This window comes from Silurus meridionalis, chromosome 18 (genome assembly GCF_014805685.1).
Source record: "Silurus meridionalis isolate SWU-2019-XX chromosome 18, ASM1480568v1, whole genome shotgun sequence".
NCBI classification, from domain to species: domain Eukaryota; kingdom Metazoa; phylum Chordata; class Actinopteri; order Siluriformes; family Siluridae; genus Silurus; species Silurus meridionalis.
The window spans coordinates 4,381,013-4,401,440 of NC_060901.1; the positions used below are offsets into that span (position 1 = coordinate 4,381,013).

Genomic DNA, 20,428 nt, shown 5'->3' on the forward strand with positions numbered 1-20,428 from the left:
GCAGTAGTGTGAATAGATGGGAATATTGGCACATGTTCATGCATGAAGAAATCAGTGTGTAGAAAGAAGCTGAAGGGTCTGAAGAGACAAACGTGAATACGACCCACAACGAACTGAAAGGGTCACTGGCTAATGCTGTACAGAGGTCAAAGGTCAAGCTCATGGAAGCCTCAGAGTCCGGAGCACAGGACCTCCAAATATTATATATTATAATAATAAACAGAGCACGAGTACTGATCAAATTAGCAAAGATCTATAAAGACTGTCCTTCAATATAAAGGAGCAGAAACACACACACACGTGCAAGAAAAAGAAAGAGCGGAGGAAAGAAAGAGTGAAAGAACGAAAGAGCGGAAGAAAGAAGCAAGACAGACAAAAAGATTTTTTTTTTTACATCTAATTATTCATTATGTTTTTAAGTAACATTATTTGAAGATTTTACATTTCATTAATTGTGGCCTTTAGAACACACACACACACACACACACACACACACACACACTTCAGATCATTTCCACACTTATTATTTACGTGTTTTCTAAACCTTTTATTTATGCTTTTTTAAAATCCACATCAATTTTATTTACTTTTTTTTTACATTTATTTAACTATGTTTGTGCATTCTATAAAATATATTTTATTTACTTGTTTATTTATTATTTTTCCTTTTTTAAATTAATTTATTATTTTAATCATTTATTCATAGTTTGTTAATAAACTCATTTATTCATCGTTTGATTTGGTTATTTGCTCTTTTTTACTTCATTTAAAAAATTATTAATAAATCTGATAATTTAACCTTTAATTTATTTATTAATAATATTCTGGGTTTTAATTACCAATCGTATTCTGTGTGTGTGTGTGTGTGTGTGTGTGTGTGTGTAAAAACCCCCTCAGACTCCCAAACATCATCCCCCAAACAGGGCGTGAGAGAGAGAGAGAGAGAGCAGAGAGCGGCGTTTCTGCTGCCTCCATCAGTCAGTAAGTGGCACTGCAGCTGGGGTGTGATAAGCCTTCAGATGGGCTGGATTGATAAATCGGCTGAACACTGGCCCGGGGTATTAACTGATTGATCAAGCACTTTGCGGTACAAAGTTATCTCTGCTGAGGCCGTTGGGGAGAAACCTGCTGGGGAATCTAATCATACGTCATTTTCACACTCTGTGCGAGCCTCTGAGCAGAGTGGAAAGATCTGAGAGATCAACAAAGAAGATCGTGAGAAGAGGCGTGAGGCTGCAGAAGGTGCTGACTGGAGCAGCATTTAGGATGAAGTTCTCTCTGAACAGAATAAAAGAACAATAGTGTGTGTGGGAAAGAAAATGGAGATAAAAAACGGAACAGGTAGGAAAAGAAAGCCAATATAAAGAGATATGAGAAGAGAAGAGAAGAGAAGAGAAGAGGAAATTAGAGACACTATGATGAGAAAAGAATAGAAGATACAATATGAAGGAAAGGAGCAGAGGAAAAAAGAAGAGTGAGAGTAGAGAAGAAAGCAAAGAAAAGGCAACAATATGATGAGAGAAGAAAAGAAGAGACGAGACAATATGATGAGAAAGGAGAAGAGAATTTGATGAGAGTTGAGAAGAAAAGGAAAAAAGAAAATGATGAGAGAAGAAAAGAAAAAAGACAATACGATGCGAAAAGAGGCTGAGAAACGAGAAAGGGAGATGAAATGAAATCTCCAACAAAACCTAGTGGAACATCATCTCAAAAGGAACGGACTTCATTACAACAGCAGATGGGGATGAAATGTGGAATGGGACGTCCCAGAAGAACATGTCTGGTCCTGGACTCTCCTATCAGCGTCCATAAAGTCTCAGACGGAGTTTAATACGGCGTTTCAGGAAAGACGTAGAACACCACGCCCTCTCCGTATTTCGCTACGCCGCCGTGGCTGCTGCTGCTCACTGAAGCAGAAAGTATCTGAAGAGAACACGAAGGTATCCAGATGGCACTCTGAGGATTATTGCACCCGCAAGCTGTCCGATAGTGAAACGTTGACAGGAGGAAAAACGTCAGTCAGGGTTCATTTACACAAACTCGCCTTTCGTTTCATTTCTCTTTAGATTATTATTTAAATAAAACAAACCCATAACATCTCCTCATGAACTCAACAAACCCCCTTCCCAATAACCCCCACAGCCACGTCCCGGGAGAACCGAGCGCTTCAAATGGGCCGCCAGTCACCTCCTTTCACTTGCTACTCGAAACCTTCTCATTACCAGAGAGGAAAAGCTGCACTCTCACCACATTCGCTGCAATTATCCCCGTTCTCTTCGCTCGGCGGTGGAGAGCTAATTGTTTTAATTTGCGCAGGGATTTTCAGCTTAGCAAACAAACAAGTCGGAGTTGTTTGTTGTTAACAGAAGAGGCTGGAACTGAAACGCTATACCCCACACACACACACACACACACACACACACACACACACACACACACACACTCTTAGTTCATAACTCAAACAAGGAATAATTCAGGAAGAAAAACAAACTTGGTTTGTTTAAGTCGTTTTTTTCAGACGAACACTGAGCAAAAGTATTAGGACACCTGATTTTTTTTCTTTTTTTTTCTTCTCCCCAGCCATACGCAGTTCTTCCCCCAAACTGTTACTACAAAGTTGGAGAAACACAATAGTAAAGAATGTCTCATCAATCGATTTGTCGATGATTCGTCATCAGGTGATTCTCGGGTCCGAAGCGGCGCGGTCGCTGTACCGCACTTTGATGCCGTTGGTGAGGATCAGAAGAGAAGAGTTGTGGACTAAGAGGAACTTGAAGCTTACCAACTTACCAATTTAACAATCAGGCGTCCACAAACCTTTGATAGTAATATTTTTGAATCCCTATCCATGAAGTCTTAAGCACGTTTAATGGTAGCGACGGAGCGTTTTCAGTTTCTCGCTTCCACTCGAAGTTTGCCAGCCCAAAGCCCACCCTCCTCCTCCTCGGCCTGTGAATTGACTTTACAAGCGTCCGTGGCAGAAAGCAGCTTTCCTGACACTCGCCTCCATCCATCAATCCTGACTGGACGCAGCTCCGAGAACGAATGACGGAGCCGACGGAGCCAATTAGCTGCCGGGGTGAGCAGTGGGCAGCAGTGCCAACCGGAGCAGCAGCCAATTAGGACCAGATTCGGTCCGAGCAGAAGCTTTCACCGAAGACGAGGAGGAGATGTGACTGGAGCGAGCGCAGTGTGGAGGAGATGCTGGGCATGACAGGATCTCGGGCTTTCACACAAATCAGCCGCAGGTGAGACGGATCAGCGGTGGGAAGAGGACTGCTGCAGTCACATTCACAAATCACACGGAAACACGACAGTGTCATTATCGCTAAACGCTCTCCAGAATTATCGCCACCTCATTGTCAACTTTTACAAGGTTTTCTTGCTTGGTAATTGGCTCGTTTATTTAATGTTTTTTTTTCTAAACTTAATTGAATAGAAGTTCCTCAAAATCTCAGAGTCAGAACAATCGATTCTCCTGAAGATCATTTTGTTTTGAAGGAACTGGGAAAAAATAGAAAACTATAAAAAGAAGAGAAGAAAGGGCAAGCGTAAAAAAAAAAAAAAAAGCATGTGAATAAAGAAAATTAGAAGATGAGCAAAGAAAGAAGAGGAAAGAGATGAGAAATTTGGAAATGTGAGAAAAGAAGAGACGATCTGAGAAGAGAAGTGACAAAATGTGAGAAAAGAAGAGATGTTAGAAGAGAATTAAATGTGAAGAGAAGAGATGTGAGAAATGAGAGGAAAACAGCAGATTAAAGAGAAAATAAAATGTTTGAGTAGTAAAGAGAAATTGTGAGAAGAGAATACGATGAGGGGAGAAATAAAGAGATCCTGACAGAAAAGAATGTTAAGAGAAGAACTAAATAAATAAAAGTCAGAAGAGAGCAGATTTCTAGGCCACGCCCCCACATGCTGATGTGTAGAATGGGTTTGGGCTTTGAGCTGATGTCTTCACATCAAACCCAGAGATAAAGTACAGAAAAAGCTGTGGTGAAAGAACTGTTTTTTTATATCTAGAAAATTTTATAAAAAAAAAAGAGAGATGACGAAGAAGCTTTAAATAAATGTAAACAAATGAAACCCCATTGATCTTTTGGACCAATCACCAGGGTACAATCTCCCAAATAAAAACACCATGGAGCCGTCTATGCTCTCAAAGAATCCGTCTTTATTGCAGGGCTGAAGAAGCTTCTGAGCGTCCGTGTTTGACTGACAGGCCAAAGAAGGTCAGAGCTGCCATGTTTACCAGCGCACCTCTTTTACCCTGTAGACTTTTATTCGAAAGCCGACTGTTTACTTAAGACTAAGAACAAATTTACAGCCGACCTCAGAGTGAGAGAGTAAAAAAAAAACTCATTCCTACATCTTACAAGCAGCACAATTTAAAGCCCCATAAGTCCTTTATATGGAGCAGGAAATGGTTTGTCAGGAGCAGTAACCTGGATCCAACACATTACAGCATTTTAACATGAGGATTCACAAACTCTTACTGGAACCTGTAAAAAGGTGAAAAAAAAAAAAAAAGGAGAGGAATGAAAGGAAATGCACCCAGGAAAAGCACTCTAGAACTAAGAGAGAGATGATGAGAAGAAAAGAGAATAAAGAAAAAGAGACAGAAGACGTGGATAGAAGAGAAGAAAGCAAGAGAATAAAGGAGAAGAGACTGAGAACAGAAGAAATGAGGAAAGAATTAAAGAATAAAATAGAGGATGAGAAAATAATGAGGAGGAGACTGACAACAGAAAGAGGCAATGAAATATTACGAGTAGAGAAAGAGAGGAGGAGGAAAAGTACCAGTAAGGAGACAAGGAGAGAGGGGAAAGAAGAGAAAAAGTGACAAAGTGAGGAGAAGTAGTAAAAAAAAAATAGCAGAAATGAGGTGAGAAAAAAGTGATGAAAAAGAATTAAGAATGAGAAAAGAATATAAGAGGATGATGAGACAATGAGAATATAAGAGGATGAGAGAAGAGGATAGGAAGAGAAAGAGAGGAGAATATAAGAGAAGTATATGAGAGAGGAAGATGAGAGAAGAGACGACGAAAGGAGAATATAAGAAAATGAGACAATGAGAAGAGAATATAAGAGAGGAAGATGAGAGAAAAGGCGATGAGAGGAGAATATAAGAGGATGATAAGACAATGAGAAAATATTAAAGTAAGATGAGGTGAGATGAGAAGGTGAGAAAGAAGAAATGAATAGAACTGAGAACAGAAAGAGGTGATGAGAGAATAAGAAGAGGAAAAAGAGAAGAGAAAAGAAGAGACAGTGAGAGAAGAGAATATAAGTGAGAAGACAATTAGAGAAGAGGAAAGAAGTGAGAAAACGAGAAAAATAATTGATTAAATAAAAAGAGATGAGCGGATAAGAGACTGCAAGAGAAAAAGACAAGAGAAACCAACAAGAGAATTTGAGAGAAGAGACGATGAGAGAAAAGAAGAGAACGTCCACGGTTTGGGAACATAGTGCTCAATGACCGGGTGTCCGCATACTTTTGACCCGAGAGAGTGCTTGTCTCAAGTTTTATTGTTTGGTTGTTATATTCAGGAGAAGCTGAGACGCTGATATTGACGCTGTGGTGAAACTTCAAGCTGAAACCATCAGCAGTAGACCCCTGCGTGTGACCAGCAGGACTGTCTAGAAACCCAAACCATGTAAGATTTATTTATTTGAGAGAGAGAGAGAGAGAGAGAGAGAGAAAGAAAGAGAGAGAGAAGGGTGTGGTGGTTCAAAGTTCTATTGTCAACAAATCACAATCCCCGCGGCCATCAAGCAAGTCGCTCTCTCCACCGGGGGCAGGAGATTGATGGCTTGCTGCCTGATTGAGACGTTCGCTCCAGGGAGGGTGGCGTGTCTGAATAAAATAACGTGCTTTATGATTGATTGGTGAGGCAATCTTCCCTGCAAGGGCCGAGTCGGCCAAATTCTAAATCGACTCCTTCAGAAATCTGTGCACTTCACAAAGGTTCTGTCGTTGGATAACCAAGTTTGGATTTGCAAAGATATTCACGTAAATCATAATCTAATCACAGACGTCCCTACTTACATTCAGAGTGGAGAAAAGGGCTGAAGAAAGACCCTTGATTGGAGAGCGTGATCGAAAACAAAAACAAAAAAAAACACTGTAGAAAGAAAACGCCTCGTTAGAGTCATTCACGCTAAATGACTCATTGTGCGAGAGAAACTCAGGCCACGGATACAAAAAGGTGGAGACTGGAAAAGTGAAAAGAAATGTCTCTGATATATCATTAGAGTGGCGCCGATGTTCTGTAAAAAAAGGTAGAACAGAAGTATTAGAGGATGAGTCATGAACGTTCAGGAACTTTGCTGATAATACAGTTTACTGAAAAGGCTCCACTCCAAAATCACAACCTGAACATCTACATCAAAACACAAAGAGTTCAAATAAATTTACTAATAAATTTAATAGAGTTACACTGAGCTACAATTAACCTGACTGCAGAGAAGAGATGAGATGAGATGAGATATGAGAGAAATGGCTAGTTGAGAAGAGGCCGAAGTGAGAACAGAAGCAAAAAGAAGAGATGAGAGGAAAGGAGAAGAGAAAGAGATGAGAAGAAAAAGAAGAGGAGAGATAAGGCTAGTTGAGAAGAGAAAAGAAGAGAAGAGTCCGAAGTGAGAAGAGAAGAGAAAAATAAGAAATTAGAAGAGAAGAGATAAGAAATGAGAAGTAAGGAGAAGAGAAGCAAAAAGAGAAGAAATGAGAAAAGAAGAGGTCAAGTGAGAAGAGAAGAAAGAAGTAGTGAGGTGAGAAGAGAGAAGAGGAGAGAGAGAAGAGAAGAGAAGAGAAGAGAAGAGAAGAGAAGAGAAGAGAAGAGAAGAGAAGAGAAGATGCACATTAAAAAAAAAAGAGGACAGAGAAAGTGAAAAGAACCATAACTGCTAAAAACAGCAGAGATATAATCTTGGAATCCTGACAGAAGAACATGTGCTGTAAGTTTATAGTAGAAGAAGAAGGAGAAGAAAAAGAAGGAGTGGTGAGGAGCAGCGGCTGACTCATGCCATCGTCATGAGTGCAGAGGTTTTGATGCAGGTAATTGGCGTGGTTCATTCTGGCACACTGCAGCGATTGTGTGCGAAAGCGGCGGCGCTCACGAGCAGGGGTTCTATTGTAGGTGACGCAGAGGGAGACGACAGGCCGGAGCTGGACCGGAATCCTGATGAGGGGAAGATCGATATCTCCTGGGATGTGAGGTGGAGGGGGGGATAAAAATAAACTCTCTCTCTCTCTCTCTCTCTCTCTCTCTTTGGTCGCACTCTCGCAGTGATCTTCCCACAGAGCAGCCGAAACATCATTCATCTTTTAGTCTCGGGCCTTTAAACAGAAAGCGTTTTGAATGCGACGATACATCGAGGCGCATCGGATCCATTACAGCACTGACGCCAGACTCGTCCCCTTCAATCGACTCAAAGAAAAGGACATTATAGCACACTATATATCTATCTCTATATAGATCTCTTTGTCTCTGATATATATCTCTATCTATTAAAACCCAATATCAAGAGCTATGTCTGTTTTCTCCCATCCGAACAAAACCCAAGCTAAAAATAAGATTTACATGTACAGTGGAACCGCGACACTCGCGACCTTCGACAGCTCTCAACTTTTCACTTGGAACTGGACTGAGAGTAACTCGCGAAAAATCGGATTATTGGCGTAGAGTTCGTACTGATAAAGTACATTAAAAAACTTTTATTAATGTATTATTCATTTAAAGTAGTAAATAAAACATGACCAGTAATTCACAGTTTTTGTTGAGTTTACACTACAAGGACCGTAACCCCCCACAAGTATCGAGGTTGCACTGTACAGGGAGACCCAGAGTTACGATGGTCCGACTTTTCGATCTTGCGATGAAGAGGTGACAGAATGAAAAAAATATTTGGCGTTTGCGCGACGGGACGGCGCGTTGGGACGCTTTGATTCGCTTTGCGTTTATTTCCGAAGCCCTTTTCAACAAACTTGTGGAAATGACCGTATACAACCGCATTCTGATCACCATGCTTTAAGACTCCTGGGAGGGCAAAGTGACGATACCGACACCTGGTGATCTCTGAATAAAGTCCTCAGAAGAGCTGACGTCGTAAAAATGTTATTCTACGGAAATTAAAAGTGGGACAGTCCATTAAAACTATAAAGAGGGGGTGGTCTCGCAGAACATACAGTACAATCAGAAATGTATCAGTTAGTCTCAAATGCACTACATGGTATCTAATGATCAAAGTCTTGGTTTTAAAAAGACTAAATGCATTGAGACTGAAGAGAAAATAAATGTCTACTCAAATTAAATAAGCTAAATAGTATGAATGAAACAATGAGTCATAACTAAAAATATACTAGTAATATAACCTTAAAAAAAACGGGTAAAACTGTAGACTAAATATTGGACACAATCTCGTTCTTTACCTTTTTTGGGGATTTTGCCACGCGATAAATTTGTGAAATCTGCGATCGTTTCTTGCGCTTTTACGCTCTTATTTTGTGCACTTTTACTGCTGGAGTTGTGTGAATACGTAATATACATTCAGACAGGGGGCCAAAAAAAAAAAAAAGGTTACAAATCCGATTGAACTTCTTTTTGATTGTATATGTTACGGTGCCTGAATGGACCAATGCTTGAATGGATACGCTTTTGAAAGAAAAGATCGATCCTAAAAAGGTACCATAGGCAACATTCAATAAGCGTGAAATGCTACAGATTAGGCACCGTGTACGCGGCGTTCGTTCAGCTGATGGACAGAATGTGAATTACGACACCTTAGTTCCCTTTTTTTTATTGAATTTTGACAGCAGTTAAAGGAGAGAACGCTTCATTTATTCGTTTTCTCTATTCGTTTAATCACCCAGAGTGTAGCAGTAATTAAAGTCTCACAATTCCAAACATGATTAATGCCCTAAAGTGGACAATATCTAATCCAAAACTGGAGGTGAAAGTGAACTTCATTGGTGGTCTTTTCTCACTGTCCGCTTCGGGGCGGTCGTATAAATGATAATATGAAACCGGAGCAACAAATTCAAAGATCATAGACAATCTAGAGGAAAGTAGTTTGGATGGATGGGGCGCATTGGGGGGTTGTTCTATAACACTGTAAGAGGAGAACGTGTGTGGGACTCCCATTTCCTTTCCTTATTTTAATACGTTTGAAAAGCATGTAGTGGTTCACATGAACTTCTCTGATCATTGATTTAACATCCGGGTTCAACCACAAACCCGAATACCTCAAAAGTTGCACAATACTAAGGCTATAAATGAGGCAAACCATATATAGAGTAATACAGTGGTCCACCGGAACTCGCAGGGTTACGTTCTAAGACCCCTCGAGTTGTGAAAATCCACAAATTTTCACCGCACCCCTGCAGCCCCTATTGTACCTTAGTAAATTCATCTAGAGATTATGTCACTTTATAAACTTAATAGTGGACAGTATTTGACCGAAAACATAATTTCCTGAACATTCGGATTCCTGCGAATTTTAAGATAAACTTGCTGTTAGTTACGTTCCAAATTTTCAGAGGTTGTCTGTACCTCGGTACTCGTCACGTTACGCACAAATGAGAAACTCGACATCGACTCTCGATAGAACTCATGAGGGCTTCATGAAGGGTCTCGCCGCCTTCGCGCCTTAAACTCCATGCTCAACACTAAGTAGGATGCCGAAAGAGTCATAATGCTATTAAAATGTACATTTGTCTTAATTAACACGCCCTTAGTGACTATAACTTTCGACAGCTACTCCCAGCAGCTCACGACCCGATACAACTAGAAATGGGCGGGGCAAAGCGATGCAGCAAAGTGGAGAATCTAGTGCTTTCGGTGCATTTTAAGTCTTAATCATGGGTCCTAAAGTGGTTAAACATGCCTTTACGCATTTTCCTAAATCCTTATACAGTACTGCATTAAAACTAGACTTGCTCGGTACAAGGCTGACACTTTCCATGTTTGCTTTGATAAAAAATAAAATACAAAAATAATCAAATAAATAAATAAACCCTTAACAGAGTTGTAGTCTGATTTATCCTAAGTTTGAAATCTGGTGCACCAATGTAGATTTATTCATTGATTAATCATCACTTTTGTACGTCACTCTGGACACGGGCGTCTGCTAAATGCCGCAAATGGAAATTTACATACGAGACGGTGGAAGGCGGCACGTGCCGAAGGATCGTGCGAATCGTCTCCGAAAGGTCCGTCTAGCCGTGGCGTGCCGAGTACGGCAGAACCGAGCATTACCTCCAGGCGAAAAGTTTCGAGCACTTATTGATGTCTTAGAGGCGATTCGAGCTCGTTTCAATTTCCAATTACAAGCCCACATCATCCTGCGATATCAGACTGAGGGGATCGATCGGCGTCATATACCCGCGCTCCTGTACGCTGCCTCACGCCCGGTTTATTAAAAACCTACTCAACATGTACCAGGTATAAATCTGCCCAAAATTTATTTAGCATTGAGGATATATGATCATTCCTAGATTTATATTATAACTCTCTCATTCATAAAAAGCTGAGCCATGCATGAAGCTTAAATCATCATGAACACAAATGTGTGCGGCAGTAATTAACACCGTGCCGTGTTTTCTCACACATTTGCAGGAAATCCGTCTTTTTTATTGAGATTTTGTTGTACGACAAAAAAAAAAAAAAAAAAAGTGTCTCGAAACTCAACACTAAGTAGAATGCCTGAAGAGTTATGGTGCTATTAATGCACATTCGTCCTATTTAACACGCCGCTAACAATTATAACCGTCTACGGCTACTCGCAGCAGCTCATGACCAGATACATCTAGAAGTGGGCGGGGCCAAGAGATGCAGCAAAGTCGAGAATCTAGTGCACATCTTTGCAGAAGAGTGGAGGTGGTTTGTGTAGATTTGTGCTTGTTCATACATAAGGGTGTTAGTAAAGTCAGTTATCGATGTAGGTGTGTCCAAGGTGTTCGCTATTGTTCACAAGTTCGACAGCAAGATCTTCTCGTGTACAGTATCCATCTGCATGGAGCCGGATTTGTGCACAAGGGGGCATTGCCACGCTGGAACAGGTTTTGGTCTCCTTGTGATGTGAAAGTGAAGAAAATTGTATTCTACCATGAACAAAGACATCCTTGAAATTTGTGTACCTCCACCTTTGTGGTAACAGTTCGGGGGAGAAACCTGGTATGGCTGAAACGGTTATTGGTGACGACCTAAAATTATCAAACCAACCTGTAAAACATGATGTCGTACAGGATTCACACACACACACACACACACAGGAATTATAGTATCACACCGCCCTAATCCACACGATTCAATTTGATATTACGGAGCTGGAACAGCGTGTGAAATGAGCGATGTAATCAATACTGCAGCTTTGTAAACAGCTCACACACTCCGGGGCATGCAGTGTTCAAAATAATCGGCCCGTCACAAACAATACAGGAAGCGCTCATCTCGGGGAGACGTGTTTACAAAGCCCAATATAACACAAATGAAACGATACCACGCGGCCCTGCGTACGCTTTTTTTAAATTAACACGGATGTTTATTGATCCTCGTTCTTGTAAAAAAAAAACAAGGAAATAAAAACCCAACAACAACAGAGAAGCACGTAGTACATTTTTATGTACCTGTTTGCCAGGTGCACAAGGAAAGGAAACGCTGTCCGAAGACAGGAACTGAAAAATCGATCTCCACTTGGCCATGAAAAGTCTCAAATCTTGTAAAGAGCGTTCGAGGAGAAACGCTAGTCCTGTAAGTAATCGGAGAAAAAAAAAAGAAATGCAAAAAAAAAGTCGATGATGGATAATGGATAAATTATAGTTAGGGTTGTTACGCCGTCTCTGAAGACTGTAAGGCACAGGAGGAAACAAAAGCTTTGTTCCAGACACTATGTAAGATGCCTAAAGCTTGTGGAAAGCCATCAGGGCCAGCAAGGCTTAAAAACATTTTAGAAAAGATGGTGTTGCCACACTATTGACAAAAATTGCATCTTGTACAAAAAAAATCGGAAAAATCACACGTTACTTGAACGAGCGCTTGGCCAAGACATACAAAATCAAAAAATAGAAACATTAAATAAATAATAATAAAAACAAAACCAGAATTTATGTTTTAGTTTGAAATGACCGCAAACTTTGGAAACTTTGTTGTTTTTTTTTTTTTTGGCCTGAATCCTATGGAAGCCCTAAAAAATAAAAATAAATAAAAATTTAAAAAACTTGCCTGATTCCGACTTTTTTCTCGTAATTGTGAATTTTTTTCTTGTAGTCTTTTTCATGTTTAATGTGTTAAGCTTTGGCACTACAGAACAGGTGAAAGCACCCGATTGTCAAAAAAAATAAAAAAGTCGGAACCGTGAAGAAAAAATCAGAATTAGGCAAACTTTTTATTTAATGTGGCGGAAACAGACTTCTGCACTTCCTCGCATCTCGCTGTTTTCTCCCCATTCCTTCATTTTTTTAATTTGCAGCATTTTTTGTGTTTAGAGTTTAGTGGGTGGTGCGTCAGTAATAATAATCCGTAGGGAAACAAAGTGTATAGTTAAATGGATTAAAGAATCATCAAGGCAAATAACATCAACGATTTTTTTGTATTCGAGTTACTCTAGGATTCGTTTTAGAATATAACTGATAAGTGGAGTAAAAAGAAAAGTATATTTAATAATTAAAATATAAAGTATATACAGTACAGTATATAAGTGATTAGAATAAAGTATATACAGTACAGTATATAAGTGATTAGAATATAAAGTATATACAGTACAGTATATAAGTAGAATATAAAGTATATACAGTACAGTATATAAGTGATTAGAATATAAAGTATATACAGTACAGTATATAAGTAGAATATAAAGTATATAAAGTACAGTATATAAGTGATTAGAATATAAAGTATATACAGTACAGTATATAAGTAGAATATAAAGTATATACAGTACAGTATATAAGTGATTAGAATATAAAGTATATACAGTACAGTATATAAGTAGAATATAAAGTATATACAGTACAGTATATAAGTGATTAGAATATAAAGTATATACAGTACAGTATATAAGTAGAATATAAAGTATATAAAGTACAGTATATAAGTGATTAGAATATAAAGTATATACAGTACAGTATATAAGTGATTAGAATATAAAGTATATACAGAACAGTATATAAGTAGAATATAAAGTATATACAGTACAGTATATAAGTGATTAGAATATAAAGTATATACAGTACAGTATATAAGTAGAATATAAAGTATATAAAGTACAGTATATAAGTGATTAGAATATAAAGTATATACAGTACAGTATATAAGTAGAATATAAAGTATATAAAGTACAGTATATAAGTGATTAGAATATAAAGTATATAAAGTACAGTATATAAGTGATTAGAATATAAAGTATATACAGTACAGTATATAAGTAGAATATAAAGTATATACAGTACAGTATATAAGTGATTAGAATATAAAGTATATACAGTACAGTATATAAGTGATTAGAATATAAAGTATATACAGTACAGTATATAAGTAGAATATAAAGTATATACAGTACAGTATATAAGAATATAAAGTATATACAGTACAGTATATAAGTGATTAGAATATAAAGTATATACAGTACAGTATATAAGTGATTAGAATATAAAGTATATACAGTACAGTATATAAGTGATTAGAATATAAAGTATATACAGTACAGTATATAAGTGATTAGAATATAAAGTATATACAGTACAGTATATAAGTGATTAGAATATAAAGTATATACAGTACAGTATATAAGTGATTAGAATATAAAGTATATACAGTACAGTATATAAGTAGAATATAAAGTATATAAAGTACAGTATATAAGTGATTAGAATATAAAGTATATACAGTACAGTATATAAGTAGAATATAAAGTATATAAAGTACAGTATATAAGTGATTAGAATATAAAGTATATACAGTACAGTATATAAGTAGAATATAAAGTATATACAGTACAGTATATAAGTAGAATATAAAGTATATACAGTACAGTATATACAAGGGCCCAAGAGTGGCAGCTTGGCGATACCGGGGCTTGAACCCTTTATATTCTACTTATATACTGTACTGTATATACTTTATATTCTAATCATTCTAATATTCTAATTCTTGGGCCCTTGAGCAAGGGCCCAAGAGTGGCAGCTTGGCGATACCGGGGCTTGAACCCCCGACCTTCCGATCAGTAACCCAGCGCCTTAACCGCTGGAGCGACCACTCCCCCCAGTACAGTATATAAGTGATTAGAATATAAAGTATATACAGTACAGTATATAAGTAATTAGAGTAAAATATATGACAATATGGCAGTTATACTGAAAATCAGATTTTGTGTCTAATATTTAATAGAACTGAACTGTTGTTTAAATATGTACATCACTTCATGTATTGACAGAATGCATGAGACAAATTCAGGGTCACACACACAAACACACACACACAATCAATCAGACCTCCTGATCTCCCATCAGACCTCACAGTCGGCCCGCGAGACCTCGACATTTCACCCTGTGCTGGTCATTACCCCTTCCAGTTACGCCGGCTCTGCCGCTTGCCTGAAGCTACACGAGCGTGATGGAGCACCGAGCCAATCTGTGCTGCTTTACAATTTGTAATTAAACTCCATCTTCTTCAGCGCACTCTGTAATTAGCCATGTTTGCTTGCTTAAAGTGAACTCCTTACCTCCGGCGCTCCAGAACACTGAGCGTTTTATAGTTTTATGACGGGGGGAAAAAAAAAAATATTGGGTACGAAAAATAGACTTATATTACAAATAAATATTTGATGGAAGAATTGGAAGGATGAAAGTTGCAGTAGAGCAAAAAATGCCGCAGTGAGCCGAGGCATTAAAACTGGACTGCGTTTTAAAGCTGTTCTAAATCACTTAATGTTATTATTCATTAATGAAATTTATTTCATTAATGTGGTTCTGTACCAAGCCTTAGGTCATAATGAATACTTTTTTTTTCCCACCAGTGCAGCTCGATACCATAATGTGTGTTTTGTTTAAAAAAAACATCTCCGTTTCTCTCTCGCTCCCTCTCTCTCTTTCACTTGTTTTAGTCGCAGCTATTTTCTACGCATCGATAGATGGACCTCCTGGACCTTGTTGCTCACCACTTCCCTGCTCCATTATAAATAGTAAGGGGTTCAAAAACGAGCTCGAACTGGTTCCATACAATTAAAGATGCCCCCAGGGTCGCCTCCTCCTAGTTCCTAATTCTCCCTCTTTCCCTGCACCATCCCGTATCAATGTTGGAAAGTAGTTAAGCAATTAAGTTACTGTTTTATGTATCTGTACTTTAATGAAGTATTTCCATTTGGGTAAACTTTTACTTCACTACATTTTAGTCAAATAAATACAAATATCCTCTTGGCACGCCGCACACACACACACACACACAAACACACACACACGACGTAACCAAGTTTCCACTGACGTAAAAACAATTGCTGGCATCGTCACCTAAATATTGCGCCGAGAGCTATGAATATGTATGATATGCAAATTCCGAGGAAGAGAAAAAAAAAAATAAATACGTTTCTGCCATTGTTAACCCCTCATTCTATCTGATACCGTGGTTGTGAAATGCTATTAGTTGTTAAACAGGTGAGAGGTCACACTGGGGGGAAAATGTGATATTTGAATGACTTTCATCAGTGTTTCTGAATAAACTAATAATATGTAATGCTAAAACTTTGCTAACCAGCTGGTTAAGTAACTCTCAAGTGCCACGCCTTCAGTACCAGAGTTCGAAATGTAGAAGAAATGTACTAGAAGAAAAAAGGGCATATGCTACATAAGTTATATGTGATTGGTCAGCTGATTTTGTTACATCAAAAATAAAAAAATAAATCCTTTTTTTGGTTTTCCCAATAATTTTGTTATCCGCACTTAGCATTTGGTTCTGAGCTCATCTTGGGGGCGGAGCTAATCAAAACAAGCTCGGTATTAAATAGATTCTCACTCAAAAAAATTTGCATATTGTATATTATTGGTCATTTGAATGTTACATCGCAAAGAAATCGAATTCTTTGTTCTTGTTTTTTTTACTATTTTGTTATCCACACTTGGTTCTGTACTCGTCTTGGAGGTGGAGCTTATAAATACAACTTTGCTTTTGGACGGATTCTCATCCTCTTAAAACGTGCATATAGAATATGATTGGTCAGCTGATTCTGTCACACCACACAGAAATCAGGATTTATTTTTTTGTTTTTCCCCCACACTTGGTTCTGGCTTCGTCTTGGGGGCGGGGCTTATAGAATACAAATAATAATGCTTGCTTTTGGATGGAGTACCATCCTTAAAAATGTGCATTCTGGATATGATTGGTAGGCTGATTTTGTTACATCACAAAACGGAGCTCACACATCTACATTTGCTAGACCGTTTTAAAATCGTGATGAATATGAAATAGTTGTTTTTACAATGTTTTTTATTATGTTACAATATTTCTGTTGGGTCAGCACACACACACACACACACACACACACACACACACACACACACACACACACACACACACACACACACACACACACACACACACAGGTTCTGGTTTTCCAATATGAATAAAGCATGTGCCATCACCCCCCCGAAACGTGCTAAAAGTAATGATGCCCAACAATCTTTAGATATATATAAAAAAAAAAAAAAAGTCAATCTGAACAGTCACATGCAGCTAAGCACAAACTGGAATTTACCAAATATCAAATTTTCTTGATGGTCCTCCAAACTCTTGAAGGTCCTCCATCAGCATTGAAACATCACAAAAGGAAAAAACTGTGCAGGATCTACTCACTAAGAGTTTAGTTCGGAGTCGCTCCTCCTCGGCGTCGACCCTCTCTCTCAGCACAGCTTTCTGCACGCTGTCCAGAGCGGCCGCTCTCTCCGAGGCCAGGATTCTGTTCACCTCATCCTGCGCGTGGGCCTGAGCGTCCGCATGGGCTTTCACCTTCGCCCGGGCACGCTCTTTCTCCAACCTACACACACACACACACAAGTTACAAAGTAAAAAAAAAAAAAAAAAAAAAAAAAAAAGTCAGACATAACCAGTCCATTACCTCTGTAAGAACGCTACATTAGACCAAATACACGGTTCTTCTTCAGTAGTTCAGTAAATTAAGCGTGAATGCACATTTCTGACGTCGTTTCCACTGCCAAGTACCGCACCTAATCACCCGTACCTCAAGGGCCAGAGTGTCAGGAGAAATGTGGGTGGAGCCAGAAAGACTTTTCTGTAGTGTAGAGAACGTCTCGCACACTTCTATCTCAAAAGCGCCTTTATATTCATTACAATTTTACAGTCCTATTGCTATTAATATTATTGAGACGCTGATTACACCAGGAATCACAAGGAAGGATTTACAAAGAAATAAATATAACTCGTTACTGTACTTAAACTTTTTCTCATATCTGCACTTTACTGGTATTTCTGTTTAATGAGATTTTAACTCATTTCAAAGTCAAATATTTTACTTTTTAGCAAAATGAGGATAAAAACTTAACCGTTCAAACATGCAGCGATCCACCAATCAGGGTCGAGCGCTCGCTCTGTTTAGAACGTGTTTTGATCTGCGCTTTGTGTATCTACTGATCACCAACATACAGTTCAGCATCGGTTCAACATCAAGCAGAACATTTAGAGAGGAATAAATGATGAAGAAACTCCAGATTTGAACTCTCCACAACACACGTGACCTCATTTACACGATTTTATTGAAAAAGTTGAAAAGAAGGTTTTGGGTTCATGATCATTTAAATAGAAATCAATCAGCGTTTGGCTCATTAAAATCATTCTATTAATAAATCGGTGTAACGCTCGAGTGTTTTTACATAAACTAAGCAGAATCTGGTCACAAAAATAATAGCCATAATAAATCAGAGTACTTTGGATACTTAAGTAGATTTGAAGGCAAAAAAACATTTGTACTTTTCCTCAGTTCTTGACTTTACGAACACCTTCGCCTCGGAGCTCAAATCTCCAAAATCTAGTGCAACATGGAGCTTATTATAAGAGTAAATGAAGACTAAATGTAGAATGGGAGTCCACAAAACGTTCATCCATACATTGTATGTGTAGAAAAGCATGTGGAGTGTGATTGGTGGATAAATACATAAAATGTAAACATGCTTTTCATTCGCCACATGTACATAACAGCATCGTGAACTTTTGTTCGCATGTAGAAAATCTGGGATGAGTCATGATCTGGCAACCCTGGAGCACAGAGGGTTATGGGCCTTGCACAAGGGCCCAAAAGTGGCAACTTTTTTGGTGACCTTCTGATCAGTAACCCAGAGAATTAACCTCAGAGATACCACTTTCCCATATTTATTTATTCATTCATCTGTCTATCTGCAGGCTTTTTTTTTTTTTTCTCCCTTTTTTACTGCATACACATACTTCAGCTTTAATGAATGCATCTTCTCTCAAATGATGTACCGTATTTGCAGAATCTCCGTTCTTGCGTCAGTATTTATTTATTTATTTGTATGGACGGTAAGTATTTATTCGCACACATATGTTACACACCATTCTTTTTCTCCCACCTCATTGTTCACACAGCTCCTGTCCTTTCCAAAACAAACCCGAAATATCACACCGTGCCCTTTCCAGATTTATTTACTGAATTATAAACATTGACCTATTACACAAGGTGTGGTCCTCGAACCCCCCCTCCTCCCCCCAGTGTGTGTGTGTGTGCGCACATATACATATATATATACACACACACACACATATATATATAAAAATGCGTGCGGGTTTATTATCCGTAAATCCTCCGTCTTGTTTGTGTTTATATAGGCGGTTTAATTATATTTGAGCTCGTTCATTCTTCAGTCAATCCCCTTCCGAATAACTATTTATTTATTTATTTGACTTTGGTGGCTGTTTGATTGAAAACAGAGCGCCGCAGATTACAGTTTACATCTTGCAGAGTTTACACTGCAAATCACACCGCATGGCATGCTGCCGTTGCTTAGCAACAGAGCGAACTCCGAGACGTTCTGCGAGGGTTCAGCGGGGTTCTGGAGGACTGTTTAGGCGCCTTTTAAAGATGCGAATAAACAAACAAAAGAGTCGAACATGTTGATGAAACTTTTTAACTTCGGGCTTCTTGTTCGCAGCGGTGATGGTACGTGTTGCGTAAAGCGTCCTGGGATCAATTGGGGTTTTTTTTGTTTTTTGAAGGAAATGACATTGTTCTATTAAACCTGGAGATGTTCAAAAGACCAAGAATAAATATGTAATAAGTGTCAGGATCATGGACTTTACTTCCCAAAAGCCACTCGACAAACATCTACATCAGGTGACTTTCTGAAAACTACACTATACAGAAAAAAGTGTGGGGACACCTGACTACGGCTTTTTCAAGGATATGCAGATGGAATACCATGAGGTCGTGTCCTAAAAGTTTCGTGACTAACGGTGATAACCAGTGCTGTTCTGACCACGTGTGCGATTTCATCACGGACAGCAAGACGGAACAAAGACCAAACATGAAATTCTGCATAAAACTGAGCAAATCCGCCACGGAGACGTTTGACGTGACATACGTTTGGAGGTACGGCGATGCCGCATGAATCCTTGAGCAGAACATCATCGCTGGAAGACGGGCGAGAGATCAGGAAGACCTCCGACGAGCTCGACCCGCGAAAATGTCAAAACCGTTAAGCAACTCGTGCATGATGATCGTCGGAGAGGACGATCCACATGATCTTACTTCCGCACCAATCCCACTCGCCAGATTTGGTGTTTAAAACACTTTGTAACGCAGGACCGCTGGGGCGCTGTATTGCTGTGCAAGGGGACTATTTTGAAGATGGTGGTGTGTAAATGTAGATAAATTGAGAACTTTCTTGTAAAAAGACCTCGTAGAACCACACAATAAGCTTCGAAGAGAGCGCAAATATCGATTTGAGTAACCGGACATCCGGCAAGTGTGAACGGACTTTAAAAGGAATTTGAGCATCATTCCGATTTCCCGTATGCGTAACGCTCATCGTTCCACTTCATGACCTTATTAAAGTGTTCGTCAGGCGGAGATTAAAATCTAAAGCACTAAAAAGATAAGTTCTGACCGACGTTCCACGCGAAGAAACGTACATTCGAGTACATCTAACTCCTGACGGGAACGGATCTCTCGTTTCTAACCGCGTTAACGTTTTCGCTTTAAGCCGAGGCCATTACACAGCTGGACTCTGAAGGTCAAACCACAATGAGAACTAATGGACTGAGGTTGGTGGAAAGGACAGCGAGGCAAATCTTTGCTAAAAGCTAAAAGCGGGTTCCGAGAGCTAGGCGACGTCGCTGCGGGTTCTCGGGTCTTGAATGCAGGAAGCGAAAGATTCTTCTGCTAGCCTACAAACTCAACACACAGCTACGTGTTA

At 38.9% G+C, this 20,428-nt stretch overlaps 1 protein-coding gene across 2 annotated transcripts in view; it reads right to left on the reverse strand.

Moving 5' to 3' along the window:
• chchd3a (coiled-coil-helix-coiled-coil-helix domain containing 3a) overlaps positions 1–20,428 on the reverse strand; it is a 70,757-nt gene that overhangs the window by 28,994 nt on the left and 21,335 nt on the right. For both annotated transcript variants that reach the window (XM_046873283.1, XM_046873282.1), the window contains one exon: positions 16,839–17,019. In XM_046873283.1, the coding sequence (XP_046729239.1) occupies positions 16,839–17,019 (181 nt within the window). The remainder of the gene's footprint in view (positions 1–16,838; positions 17,020–20,428) is intronic.